This window comes from Manacus candei, unplaced genomic scaffold, assembly GCF_025592945.1.
Source record: "Manacus candei isolate 608988 ecotype Guabito, Panama unplaced genomic scaffold, ASM2559294v1 h1tg000057l, whole genome shotgun sequence".
In the NCBI taxonomy this organism is placed as follows: domain Eukaryota; kingdom Metazoa; phylum Chordata; class Aves; order Passeriformes; family Pipridae; genus Manacus; species Manacus candei.
The window spans coordinates 1,104,641-1,117,628 of record NW_026138105.1 but is presented as its reverse complement, the minus strand read 5'-3'; the positions used below and the strand labels follow the sequence as shown (position 1 = coordinate 1,117,628).

At 51.4% G+C, this 12,988-nt stretch overlaps 1 protein-coding gene across 9 annotated transcripts in view; it reads right to left on the bottom strand.

The window, feature by feature from the left end:
- Positions 1-2,704: 2,704 nt before the first annotated feature.
- The window catches only part of DLGAP4 (DLG associated protein 4), a 148,925-nt gene continuing 138,641 nt past the window's right edge, over positions 2,705-12,988 (bottom strand). For all 9 annotated transcript variants that reach the window (XM_051803252.1, XM_051803251.1, XM_051803254.1 and 6 more), the window contains 6 exons: positions 11,124-11,485; positions 9,698-9,789; positions 8,854-9,257; positions 6,994-7,085; positions 5,596-5,748; positions 2,705-4,456 (listed from right to left, as the gene is read on the bottom strand). In XM_051803252.1, coding sequence (XP_051659212.1) covers positions 4,241-4,456; positions 5,596-5,748; positions 6,994-7,085; positions 8,854-9,257; positions 9,698-9,789; positions 11,124-11,485 — 1,319 coding nt within the window. In that variant the 3' untranslated portion in view covers positions 2,705-4,240. The remainder of the gene's footprint in view (positions 4,457-5,595; positions 5,749-6,993; positions 7,086-8,853; positions 9,258-9,697; positions 9,790-11,123; positions 11,486-12,988) is intronic.

Sequence of the window (12,988 nt, the reverse complement as noted above, 5' to 3'; positions counted from 1 at the left end):
GACTTTAAAGACGATTCAGTCCCACCCCCTGCCATGGGCAGAGACACCTTCCACTAGACCGGGTCGCTCCAAGCCCCGTCCAACCTGGCCTTGAACACTTCCAGGGATGGGGCAGCCGCAGCTTCTCTGGGCAACCTGTGCCAGGGCCTCCCCACCCTCACATTGTGACATTTCTTCCCAATATCCCACCTCACCCTGCCCTCTGGCGCTGGGAAGCCATTCTCCCTTGTCCTGTCCCTCCAGGCCCTTGTCCCAAGTCACTCTCCAGCCACCTTGGAGCCCCTTTAGGCACTGGAAGGGGCTGTAAGGTCTCCTGGAACCTGCTCTTCTCCAGGCTCGACACCCCCAGTTCTCCCAGCCTTTCACAGTTCTTACATCACTGCCAACACTGCCCCAAAAAGACCCACAGGTGGGTCAGGCCCCGGGCCCCTCTCCCTGGCACCTGCACCCCCATTGCTGAGGCTGTGCCTCGAAGCAGCAGGGACCCCCCCCCGAGGGTCCCCGAGCCCCGCACGTGTGGCCGGGGCAGCAAAAACCCACCCGGCTCCTCTTGCCGGGATCACCCGGGAGCGTGTCCCGGAATGGCCTCCCGGGGAGGCGCCAGCCCGGCTCCCGAGCCCCGGTTTGACGGGGGGGACCGGGGGCACCCGAGCAGAATCTGCGGGGCCGGTGCCGCGGGGCCCACGTGCATTCACAGCGAAAGAGGCCCTGCGGGGGAGCCCCGGGGAACAGCCGCTGTGTCAGCGGCTCCTGGGCCGGGAGAGCCCGGGGCTGCAGCGCCGGCCGGGGCACGGAGCGGGATAGGGACCGGGCACGGGGCGGGCACACCCCGGGACAGGGACCGGGCACGGGGCGGGCACACCCCGGGACAGGGACCGGGCACGGAGAAGGCACACCCCGGGACAGGGACCGGGCACGGAGAAGGCACACCCCGGGACAGGGACCGGGCACGGAGAAGGCACACCCCGGGACAGGGACTGAGTCTCCCCCCGCACACCCTCCGGACCCTCCCCCGCCCGGGGCCCTCGGGGGCGGGGCTGGCCTTGTCCTGCAACGAGGTATGTGTTGCGATTGGTTGGCAGGACCAGTCGCCCCGCCCACGGGTTATTCCCGGAAGTATGTTTGACACAAGGCCACACCCCCATGTCCGCTGGAGGCGGCCATTTTGTTTCGCCCGCCATCTTATGCTAGGGCGCAGCCATTTTGTGAAACGTCATGCCACTCTGTGATTGGCTGGCAGCCATCTCGTGACACTAGGGTACCCACGTGATCTCAGGCAGCCCTGTGATTGGCTTCGTGCTCCCTCTGGCCTCAGATAAGAATTATATACGTGATAGTGGAATTGTCATTTAAGGGCGTGTTTAAATACGTGTAAGACATTTTTTTTGTTTATGTGTTATGCACCTATTTATATATGTAACACTTTACCGCGTGTTTAAATATGTGTAAGACATTTTTTCTATATGTTATGCATTTATTTATATATGTAACATTTTATCCCTGTATTTGTATGTATATATGTATGGACTGCATATATATGTAATTTAATATAGTTATGTAATTAACATATGTAAGTGCATTTATGAAGCTGTAGGGATTAGGTAATTTTAATATATTTAATATATGTTAATATAAATTACATGATACTGTATAATAATATATAAACACATAAATATTATTTATATTTATTATTATGCAACTAATATAAATGATATCTATAACACACAGGTACCACACAGGTGAGCAGGTAAAGCCCGCGGGGGGGGGCTCTGCCAGCCCATCACACCCAGCGTGACCACAGAGGGCACGAACACCCTGTGAGGCTGCGCAGGGGGCAGGACCCCACCCTGCCCTGCCCACCCCACCCCGAGGAACAGCCTCGTGTCCCCCTGCCCTGGGATGTGGCCCTCCCACAGATCAGACCAGGGGCAGTTCTGGTTGGTTTTAGGGTAAATAACCCACTCTCTGCAGTCCTGGGAGCTCCTCTCTGAGGGGCAGCAAACAAACAAGTCAGGTGGGCACAGCTCCCCCAGGCTCCCAACCCACTGCCCACCCAGCGACCCAGCCCGGGGCTGTGACTGTCACTGAACAATTTGGGGGGCTGGGCTGGTGCTCACTGACCCTGGAAAGGTGCAGCTCTCAAGGACAGCTCCCAGCAGCAGCCTCAGCCACTTTGGGAAGAATAAATAAAACAAAAATTTAAAAAGTTAAAAAAAAAAAATCACATTTCCCTGGTATTCCCTAAAAGAGCATCTTTGCAACCCTTCCAAAAACCCAACAGCGCAAGACAACAGTGTTTCTACCCACACAGAATCATTAAGGTTATAAGAGGCCTGCAAGATAAGAGTCTAGCCTTTAACCAAATCCCCCTGTGCTCACTAACCCCTCTCCCCAGGTGCCACCTGGGAACACCTTGGGGACACATCCAGGGATGGTGACTCCGGCACTGCCCTGGGCAGCCCATGCCCGGGCCTGACCACCCTTTCCATGAAGAAATTTTCCCCAATATCCAACCTCCTCTGGCACAACTTGAGGCTGTTTCCTCTTGTCCTGTCCTTTGTTCCGTGAGAAGAGCCTGACCCCCACCTCAACCCAGTGTTGAAATTGAATCACATCATGGCCAACCTCTGATAGGAATCCAGCCCCATGTTTCAGAGTTTAGGGCAGAAACATCTCATGGACAACCCAGGACAGCACACAACGCTCAGACAGCATTCAGGGTTTCACTTTTATTTAATTTTTGCCTTCTGGATCACCACCACTCTCACTGAAACCTCTGGGATTCCACCTCCACCCCCATGACAGTAGCATACAATCTCCCAACTTGTTCAAACATGTGAAGAAAAAAAAATCCCCAGCAAGATCCCTCAGGATGGGACAAAAACCTTTAGTGGGAGGGGGTGGCAAAGAATCACGTAGTGGCAGCTCTGGCTCCGAGAAGCCAGAAAAGGAGACTTACAAAGGGAAAAACGGGTTAAAAAATATTTAGCAATCCTTCCTCTACCCAGAGAGCAGGGAGATAAGGAAAAAATAGTCATCTGCTTACACACAGGGTATATATTTTTACACACACTTTTACACACATCTAGATATAGTACATGTAAAAATATATGCTATACATCAGCCCACCCTCACCTAGGTGTGTCCCACCTGCATGGTGTGCATGGGCAGGTATACGTGTGTAGGAATTACTATACAGGTACTACTAATTGTATATGTGCATATGTACACATCGTACAGGCCGGTGGCCGCCCCTGCCCCCCTCTCTGTACACACACAGATCACCCACCCCAGCACCAGGATGCTCCCCTGCCCTCCCCCCGGCCCCACCCACTCAAACAGGTCCCCCAGTGCAGCAGTTTCTTTCTCAACAAGCAATTCAAGGGAGGTAACTTGGGAAAGGAATGAGAAGAAAAATCGAAGTGATGTGGCTCGTGTTCTGTGGTCCTTCAGCTCCACTCCTATGCCTGGAGGAAGGTCCAGCTCTCAGGATCAGTTGTTCACTGTCCCTTCCCCCCTTGCCAGGTTATTGCACGTTTGCTTCTGGGCTGCATTTCAACCCCTCTGTACATTCTACAGGCCCCAGCATCTTCTCCCTCCCATAAACAGAGGATACAACCCCCCGCCCCCAAGTCCTTGCCCACCCCAATATCCCATCCCAAGGAACACAAACCCCGAGGAAGGCTGCTGGCTGGCAGAGTGCAGCAGGAGTACACACCAATGGGTGTTCTCTGCAGGAAGGGGGGTTTGGAACACGGGAACTGAAGCCATGCAAAGGGTGGGAAAAAGGGAGCAGGGGGAAGGAAAAATAAAGGATGTAAAGGGCAAAACAGATCTAAGGAGGAGAAAGAATACAGCATGGCAAGTGCTCAAGGCTTCATGTTTTCTTGTCCTCTTGTAAACACGCTAATAATTTTCATGAGATAGAACAAGTAAAAAGACTGAAGTTCCAGGTCGAGGGGCTGGAGTTCCCAGGAGTCTGTCCAGTCCATTCAGCGACACCACAGCCAGGGAGAAAATGAGGGGCATTTTTTTCTTTTCTTTTTTTTCTTTTTTTTTTTTTTTTTTTTTGTTAAAATCTTCATTACTTAAAGCTGAGAGAAAAAAGCCAACTCAGGAGCCCTTTTCAAGGATGGCTCATTGTCTCTAGACTGAATAAATCACACTAGTTTCAAGAGAACCTTTTTTTTCCTTTTTAATGACTTATAAAACCCACCCGGTGCCGTGCTCTGCCCGTGGCTCAGAGGCGGGTCTGTGCCTCGGGGACGTAGATCTCGATGCTGTCAGCGCTCTCCGTGGCCGAGTTCTGCCGCACCGACGCCGCGCGCTTGGCCGCCATCAGCCGCTTCCGCGCCTCCTGCCGCTGCTTGTCCGAGTCGGAGCCTTTGTCCCGGTTCAGCTGCGATTTGGACTTGGCCGGCTTCTTTGGCACTGGAGGGGGTGGTTTCTTCTCTTCCTTTAGGGAGACAGTAAGGAAAACCCCAAATCTAAATAAACATGCACAGACAGACACCTGCTCTGACCTGGTGGGGACTTTAGGTGTGAGGGACTGAGCAGTGAGATCCAATGTCAGGGGAGAGAAGCAGGAGCAGCTCTTGAGCAAAACACACCTCAAAACCAGCTGCCCCAGTTTCTAGAGGTGTGCCATTTTGCATTTCACAGACTCGTAGAATGTCTTTGAGTTAGAAAGGACCTACGAGACTCATGGAATCACAGAATGGTTTGGGCTGGAAGATCATCCAGTTTCACTCCCCTGCCATGGGCAGGGATACCTTCCACTAGACCATGTTCCTCCAAGTCCCGTCCAACCTGGCCTTGAACACTTCCATGGGCGGGGAGTCCACAACCCAGAGGTTGATGATCCACAGACAGGATCATGGAGTCCAACTCCTGGCCTTGCAGAGACACCTCAACAATCCCACCATGTCCCTGAGAGTGCTGTCCAGACGCTCCTGGAGCTCCGGCAGCCTTGGGGCTGTGACTACTGCCCTGGGGAGCCTGTTCAGTGCCCGACCACCTTCTGGGGGAAGAACCTTTTCCTGAGATCCAACCTAAACCTCCCCCGACACAGCTCTACGCAGCTTCCACAGTACAGGCGCCTTCTGAGGTGGCCTGGAGTTCAGAGGTTGTGTCTGGCCGAGCTGGAGGTCAGAGCACAGCACAGGCGGCATGAAAACATGACTTGATCTGGAACTGCAAAATTTTAATATGCTGCCCTGCCCTGAGCCACAGTCCTTCTACCCTTAACTGCAGAGCCAGGGACACCACCTCTTCTGCATTTTCAAAAGGTTCCAGTTGTTTTCTACACTACTCAGGTACTAGGAATAGTTAAACCCATTCACCCACTGCTGGGAACACTGGAGGCCCCTGCAGCACTGCTCACCACTCTGGGCTCTCTCCATCCCAACAGCTGGAAAAGCTGTACAAAACTGTTCCAAATTTTACTCAAGAATGGCTTCAGTTATCTTGCAAGGCTGTGAGACCATACAAGTGCCAGATGGCAGAAGTCCTTGAGAGCATCTGTCTGCAGACAGAAATAGATACCCAAAATTGTCTGCAAGGTGCTCTGGCCACTCTCCAGTGCCCCACACTCACCTTTCTCTCTGGTGTCTCTGCCAATTGCCAGCTATTTGCTTTCAGGTGGTACAGCTCATCAAACTTCATGCTGATGTCTTCAATGGACAACTGAAGGAGATCCCAAAATCCAGCCAAATCCTGGGCTGTGGGTCTGGGATTGGCATTAGGGTTCTAGAAGGGAAAGCATTAAAAAAAACCCTTTGAGAACAAACATACCTTCCTGCAAGCAGAGCAGCCTGCAACCATATTTTACCTTTTACCCTTTCATGCCTGCCCGCAACCAAAACCATCAAGAACCCACAGGAGACACCAGCCCTGAGCATGCAGACACCCAAAGTCATCATTTACAGCCCAAAACATTTCTGCCAAGCTCAGGAAGCAGAGGTACTGACTGCACTTCTACAGCAGCCTGAAGAATAGCCCTGAGATAGACACTCTCTGCTGGCACTAATCCCACAGCAGGAACTCCCACCTGAAGGTCCCCAGCATGGGAATCAAAGCCAGAACACAGAGATCCTGATTTCAGGGTGGGAAATAACGGAAGTGGACACACCACAACACAAACACAGCTCTGATGCCTGGAGAATTCACATGCAGATGTACAGCACTCCAAGGAGCCAAACAGAGCTTTCATGAGCAAAATTACTTTGCTCCATTCCCCCCCAAAACAATGTGAAAGCACCAGTACTTCTCAGGCTAGGGTAAAAAAATTTTAAGTAGCTTAAATTTCTTCCAGGAACAGGATTTTCCCAGTTCCCAGACAGCTGAACTGCCATTGTCAGCCCTGGAAAACCTGGGATCACATTGGAGCAACTCAGCACAAAGCTCTGCTGATAGCCTGGCAGCCTGTGGTGCTGCTGCTCAGCTGTGATCAGCCAGATCAGCAGGCAAATGCTCCGCACTTTACCCTCTCCTTCTCATGTTTCTCTGGGATTATTTTACATGTAAAGGGGAATTCACCTCTGAGAAAGTTGGCAAAATCCATAAAGCTCGAGGGGAAAACAAACCCACAGATTCCATCAATCCACATTAGCCCTGTTCAGCTCTGAACAAGGGCAAACCCCTACATTCCCTTTGCAGAAATCGATTCCTAGTGCTGTGTGACCAGTGTGATAATCCTGTCGGGACAGTTTTACCAACCACATCATCTACACACAAAGGAAGCATATCTGGTCAAGAGTAGGCTTTCCAAACAGTCCCTCCTCTTTAGCCAAACCTCAGCAGTTCACCCCAAAAAACCCTTGAGAAGCAGCAGGTTAAGCCAGCCCTCACCCACCGTGGCATTGACCTGAGGCTACAGCTGCACTGCCCTTGTTTTCAGTGACAGCAGCCTGTTAATACCTCACCATGTTCCTGTAGTGCTGCTGAAGCAGATATATTCCCTCTGAAAACCAGAAGAGACAAATCTAGACTCACCAAGTTTTGTTCACAGAGGCCATGGAATTGCTGGAACTTCTGTGACATTAGTAATTGTGCACTGCCCACTGCACTCAGGACTTTTCCTAAGACTGTGGGTGAGGAAAAAAGAAAAAGACTTCATTTGAATGGAGTATTAATTGCAGCAATAAACTCCAGAGTTTCTGAAGCAAAGAAACACTCAAGTTATTAGAAAAACAGTTTCACAGATCTTCAGGCACTGAGTGCTCTCAGGGAGAGATGATGTTTTGAAACTACATTTGTCTTTACCATCTATTAATGCTCCTTCTGGTAGGCCAAAAGTAGACCAGGCTGAGGACATTACAACACCCAAGATGGCAGAAAGTTCTTTAAACTGCCCTCAGCCCCTCAGGAGCCACCAGCACCACCTGTGAGTAGGTCTGCTGGTACCTCCTCACAGATCACATCCTGCTCTTCCACCCCTGCACGAGGTGAAGGTGGCAAAGGGCAGGAGACCCGTCTGCAACCTCCGTGTACCAGCAGGGATTAACACACTGAGGACAGGACTTCTGACACCCAGGACTTCATGCTCCTCTTAACAGGTTTTCCAAGCAGCCTTTTGGCATGGCAACGTTCCTCTGCTCATTAGTGCAAATACACTGTTTGGGTTCTTCCCTTCCAAAGCCAGGTTCAGAGCCTCCCCCACTCCCGGGCCTGCAGCTCCATCACTAGCGGGGACCAGCTGAGCCCCACTCTCCCCCTGCTCTGCTGCTGCACCTGAGCTAGCTCAGAGTGTTTGGAAATCTTAGTGGGACAAGCGTGTGCTGGGCTCACTCACACCCACCAAGGGTTTGGTTACAGGATCTACCAGCAGATTGTTCTTAGAGGTCACAGCTCACATGAGTCTTGGTGTGTTTCCTTGTCAGAGCACTCCTGCCACAGGTCAAACCAGGTCACCCCGAGGCAGGGAGATCCCTGGCAAGGCCTGCACCCTTGGCAGCCAGGGCAGCACTAGAGGGCAATCGGATTAGGCATTAGCTCCTCGGGCCCCAGCAGTGACAGTGAGCTAAAACTGAGCCTCACCTTTGTTTCACCTTTCTCAGGTATTAAAAACATAAAAACCAGACTCCATACAAAGAGTCACCCACTCCTGTCACTCTACATGCACCATAGGCATGATTCCCACTGCAAAAAGCCCACAGTTTGTCAACTCATTTGAAAATAATGAAACAAGCCCAACTGGGACTGAACCCAATAATATCAAGTGGCCTTGTGTTCCCTGTGCATATGCTTTTGGTGTATTCAGCACAAATTCAGTGAGGCTTTCCTATATGAAGAAACCTCTACTTTCCTATAAAGACAAGTTCATCAACTGAACATATTAAACAAGCTCAAAAGTTGTGTTCATTTTGTCCCACTGCCAGCTAAGCTTTTCCCTGTTTGAATGTGTAATGCGTAAGGCTTGGAGAGATCCCACAGCCTCCCTGAAAGCTTTTCCCATTTAACTTCTTTTAAGATTAAATCCATTTAAGCTTTTAGCAGTTTTGAGTAGTCAGAAGCCACATCATCCCGTGCACGTCTTATATGCTGCATCACAGCCTTATTTCTTATTCCATTTGCTAGAGGAAGTTACCTTATCCTTTCCAAGGAAAAAGTGTTCCTTATCCCATCCTCACCTCCATGCTCTGCCTCTGTGGGCTTCAAGTAATTTCACAGAATCAAGGAATGGTTTGGGTTGGAAGGCCATCTCATTCCTACTCCCTGCCATGGTCAAGAACACCTTCCACCAGGCCAGGTTGCTCCAACACCACACATCCAACCTGGCCTTGCTCACTTCCAGGGATGCGGCAGCCACAGGTGCTGCCAGGCTGCTGCAGTTCAGAGGCTGCCAACACCCACCTTCCTCAGAGAGATTGTTCTCTTTGGTCTCCTGGTCCATCTGACGGCACCAGCCTTCCAAGCGCTCTGTCTCTGCCTGCAGCAGCTTCAGGAACCAGAACCCATCCCGCCGGCAGGCCCCGGGCTGCGTGGGCTCCGATGGTGATGTGGAGGTCTCGAGCCAGGGGTCAGGGGGAGGAAGGGAAGAAGGCTCCAGGGCTGGGTCATTGTTTTCTCCATAGGAGAGGTTTCTCTTAATCTGTGAGGGCTTGGCTGGTTGCCTGGTGGTGGCATCAACACCAATGGAGTTGTGCTGGGGGCACTCAGCGAGGCTTCTCTCAGATGATTTACAGTTGGAGTTATTGGGCTCCTGTGTGTCAGAGTCTGTGTCCTGTTTGGAGGACATGCTGCGAGAGTGGCTGTTTCTAGAGAGATCAAAAGCAGACATTCAATAGCAGGACTCGACCTGGCCAGCCTCCCGCACCGACAGTGAAATCCATTTGGTTTATGCCTACAGTGGAGCCTCACCCTGCCCCTCCTCACACACAGACACACCACACACTCAGACAGACAGAATTATAAGGTTGCCTGCTTACTGCAATCGGCCGTTCAGACGAGAGGGCTGACGCACATCTATAATTACAGCTTGTAGTTTTTTATTTTTTTATTTAATGTCAAGCTCCTATTGATTTGGCTGTTACAGAACAAGTGGTTTTTGCAGTGGGTACGTGCTGTGGAGGAAGAGCTCTCCATGGGCCCCATTCAACACCACTCACTGGCACAAAGCAGGGAAGAAGGTCTAAGCAGAAGTGGGGGAAGCACAATTTAAAAGAAAGAAAACTACACAAGGTTGCGTCTCACTTACCGCCACTCGTCCTCTACCTGTACCCCGATGGACTGGAATTTGGTGGCTGGTGGAGGAGGCTCCTCTTTTGCCACTGGCTGAAGGCAGTCAACCTTATTAAACAAAAAAAATACAGACAAAAACAGACACAAGAACTTGCTGCTGGAATTCACATTAGTAGACCGGGGTGCTGCACACACACAGAGCAATGCTGACACCACACGCCAACGGGAGGGTTGTCTAAGGAGAGGCATGAGGCTACTGCTCAGCTCTGCTCCCACCTGAGGATCAGGGCTGTGTCCTCTGGGCTGCTGCCAGGTACCTGCTCTAAGAGCCCACCCACCTGTGTCTGCATGGCAGGGCAGGGCCGTGTGTCCCTGTGTGTGTGCCATCCCACATGGGCAAGGGCCAAGGGATTCAAGTGGGGACAGAGAGCTGATTGAGACTGACAGTAAAGCCCTGCTTCCTCTCTCCCAGGGACTGACACCCTCCACAGCTCCAGATAAGAGGGTTAGAAGGTTTTAGGAAAGAAATCTAGGTGGCTTGGGAACTAGCTCAGAGAAGAGGAGAAGATGGCACTCAGCCTCTCAATGCATGTTCTCTCACCTTGCTGCCCTTCCAGCAGGTGTTCTGCCCCACTAACCTTGCAGAGGAGCTTCACTGTCACCTGTACCTCACTGGTCGGGTAGCCTTGCTGTAAAGCTGATGGAGAACTTGTTCAGCACACAGACGGTGGTTCAAAGCTCAGATCCTACATTTAAAGCTGCTCAAGTTCCCATCTGCAGGAAACAGCCCTGAACCAGCACCTGGCACAGAACAAGAGCTGATAGCCACCTGTAACTAAGAAACCTGTCCCCGGAGGAGGGTGCAGCTCCAGAAGATGCAGTTTTGCTGACTACAGCATGGATTTACATGGGTTCTCATTTGACCACAAAATCAACAGCTTATTTCCACTGATTTCCACAGACTTAAATGCTTCCAGGAAGGGAAGCAGCAACCTGCTGGGAATGGTGGACAGCAAGGAATTGATCCCTCCTGCCTACAGCTCTGGGACCACGTGGCACTGCAGCAGCCCATCCCACGTGGATGTCAAGCAGAAGGTCCCTAGAACCATGGCAGACAAGGAGCAGGTTGATGGGAAGGAGTACAAAGTACAGGCAGACCAGCAGCAAAAGGCCTCTTCAGAGGTACTCACTCAGTTAACATAATCCCACTGCTCTCGGAAACACTAAATTTGTACTGAAAGAACTTAGTCCTTTCTGGGCTGTTATGGGAAGGTGCTACTGTCCCTCACCCCGAGAACACAGGCAGTTAGTCTGACAAGGCAGTGAGTGTCTCTTGCTATTCTAAGTGAGCTCAGATGCACACTTGGTCACAGAAAAGGCACACGCTAAATGGATGGGGTAAGGACATTCCTTGGGACAAAGGAGAACAAACTACTCCATACTTGTATGCCTATAGACGACAGCTTTCTTTTGGGGATATTCTCCACTTTAGGCTCTTCGCTAGTCAGAGTCCCTTTGTCACTTTTCAAAGTTGCATTTTTCTGAGGTAACTCTGGAGTGTCTCTGGCTGGAGTCACGACGCTCCCCCTCGTCACACTGGGTGTCCTGGTGCTGTCCAAGCTGTCCGAGGAATTGCTGAGCCCTGACTGGCTGGTCACCTCACTCTTGTGGTCCTGGCTGTCCAGGTAGGTGTCCTGGGCTGATTCAGTGCTGCTCTGCACAGTGACAGAGATGAACGGCTTTGATGTGGTCCGTGGTGGGACAGGAGGTGGAGTCTTTTTATATGCCACTAGGCATGATGAACCTGCAGTGACGGAGGTGGGAAGAATGGAGAATGCAAAAGACAGATTGGAGAGAGAGAAAGAGATACAGTGAAAGAGAAAGAAAAAGCAAGTCAGTCACAACATTCAAGAGGCACCTCCAAGCAGCAGCTGGAGGCAGAGAAGCAGAACCAGCCCACAGCCAGCAGCTCACACTGGGGACCCAAACCAAAGCATAGGGGAAGCGGAAGGCAGAGCCAGAGCTAGCTTGCAAAAGAAGTCAAAAGGAATACCATGATGTGTGAAAATCTGGAAATAGAGAAGAGGGATAGAAAAGCCTCCCAAGACTGCTACAGGGTTTGGCAGGTGTAAGCCTCCACGGGGGGAAAATATTCTTTGTCTAAACCCTATGTTTTAGTGTCCTAGAACAGCCAAGTGTCTCAGTTCTTTGTCCCATCAGTTGACAAGTTTCAGTGTCTGGATCAGGGTGAGAGTTTTTCCTATAAAAATGGAAAAAAGCCATAAGTTTGTTAGATGCTGATGGTAGGAATATATCTGAAGTACCTGACAAACCTGTCTGCTATGTGCTGACACAACAGTCCAAGGGTGGCTACTCCATGACTCCAGTTCCAAGCGGCTGCGAGGCTGGAGATGCGTGCCCAGCAGGCACAGAGCACACGTATCCACCACAGGTATGGATACACACATGCCTGGCCACACAGATCAGAGGAGCACCCACATGAACCTGGCCACAACCACAGCCTCATCTTTCTCCTGTCATTGGCTTGACAGGATGGAAGTCCACTGATGAAAATACATGTAAAAGGCGGATCCTGCAGGTATGTTTGTTTAGGCCCTCAGTCTGCCAGGGATATACAAGCCCCTGAGGCCACAGTCCCACTCCAGCTGCTGTCCACCCAGGACAGGCTGTAATGGGCAGGGCATGGCCAAACACACTGACCAGCCACCTAAACACACACAGCTGACCCCTTTTATCCCCTTAACCCTGTACTTCCTACTCTTGGTCTTCCCCAAATGACCGAATGCTCTCTTATCCTACCTTTGGTGTCTCCCATGAAGTCCTGTACAATCCCAAACTGCTTTTCCTCTACACCCCATAACACATCCCAGTCCCTGCCAGCAGCCTCCTCAGTCTGAAAGATCTACAGTTTCTCCGCATGGCTCACAGTGACACGTGTCAGACCTGGGAACCGAGGCTGAGGCTCTGCTGGGATAACCCCCAGAGGGGCCTGGGCAGTGCTCAGGGGTTCTTGGCTTGGTGACCCACCTGCCATCATCTGTCCGTACTCTAAGGTTGTGCAGATGGGCCTCTGGAATCAACCTGGGAGAAGCCCAGCAGGGTGTGATCTGAGCTTCTGCTGTTGTCTGAGCCTTCATGGGTGTGTGGAGGAGCTCTGTCACATCTAACATTGCCCTGCTTCTGGGCATCACCAGAGAGGCTCCATCACTCTCCTTGCACAGCACTGCCCCACCACTGCTTCACCTTCTGTGAGGGCCACATTCCCAGAGTGGGAAAAGGTGCTGCT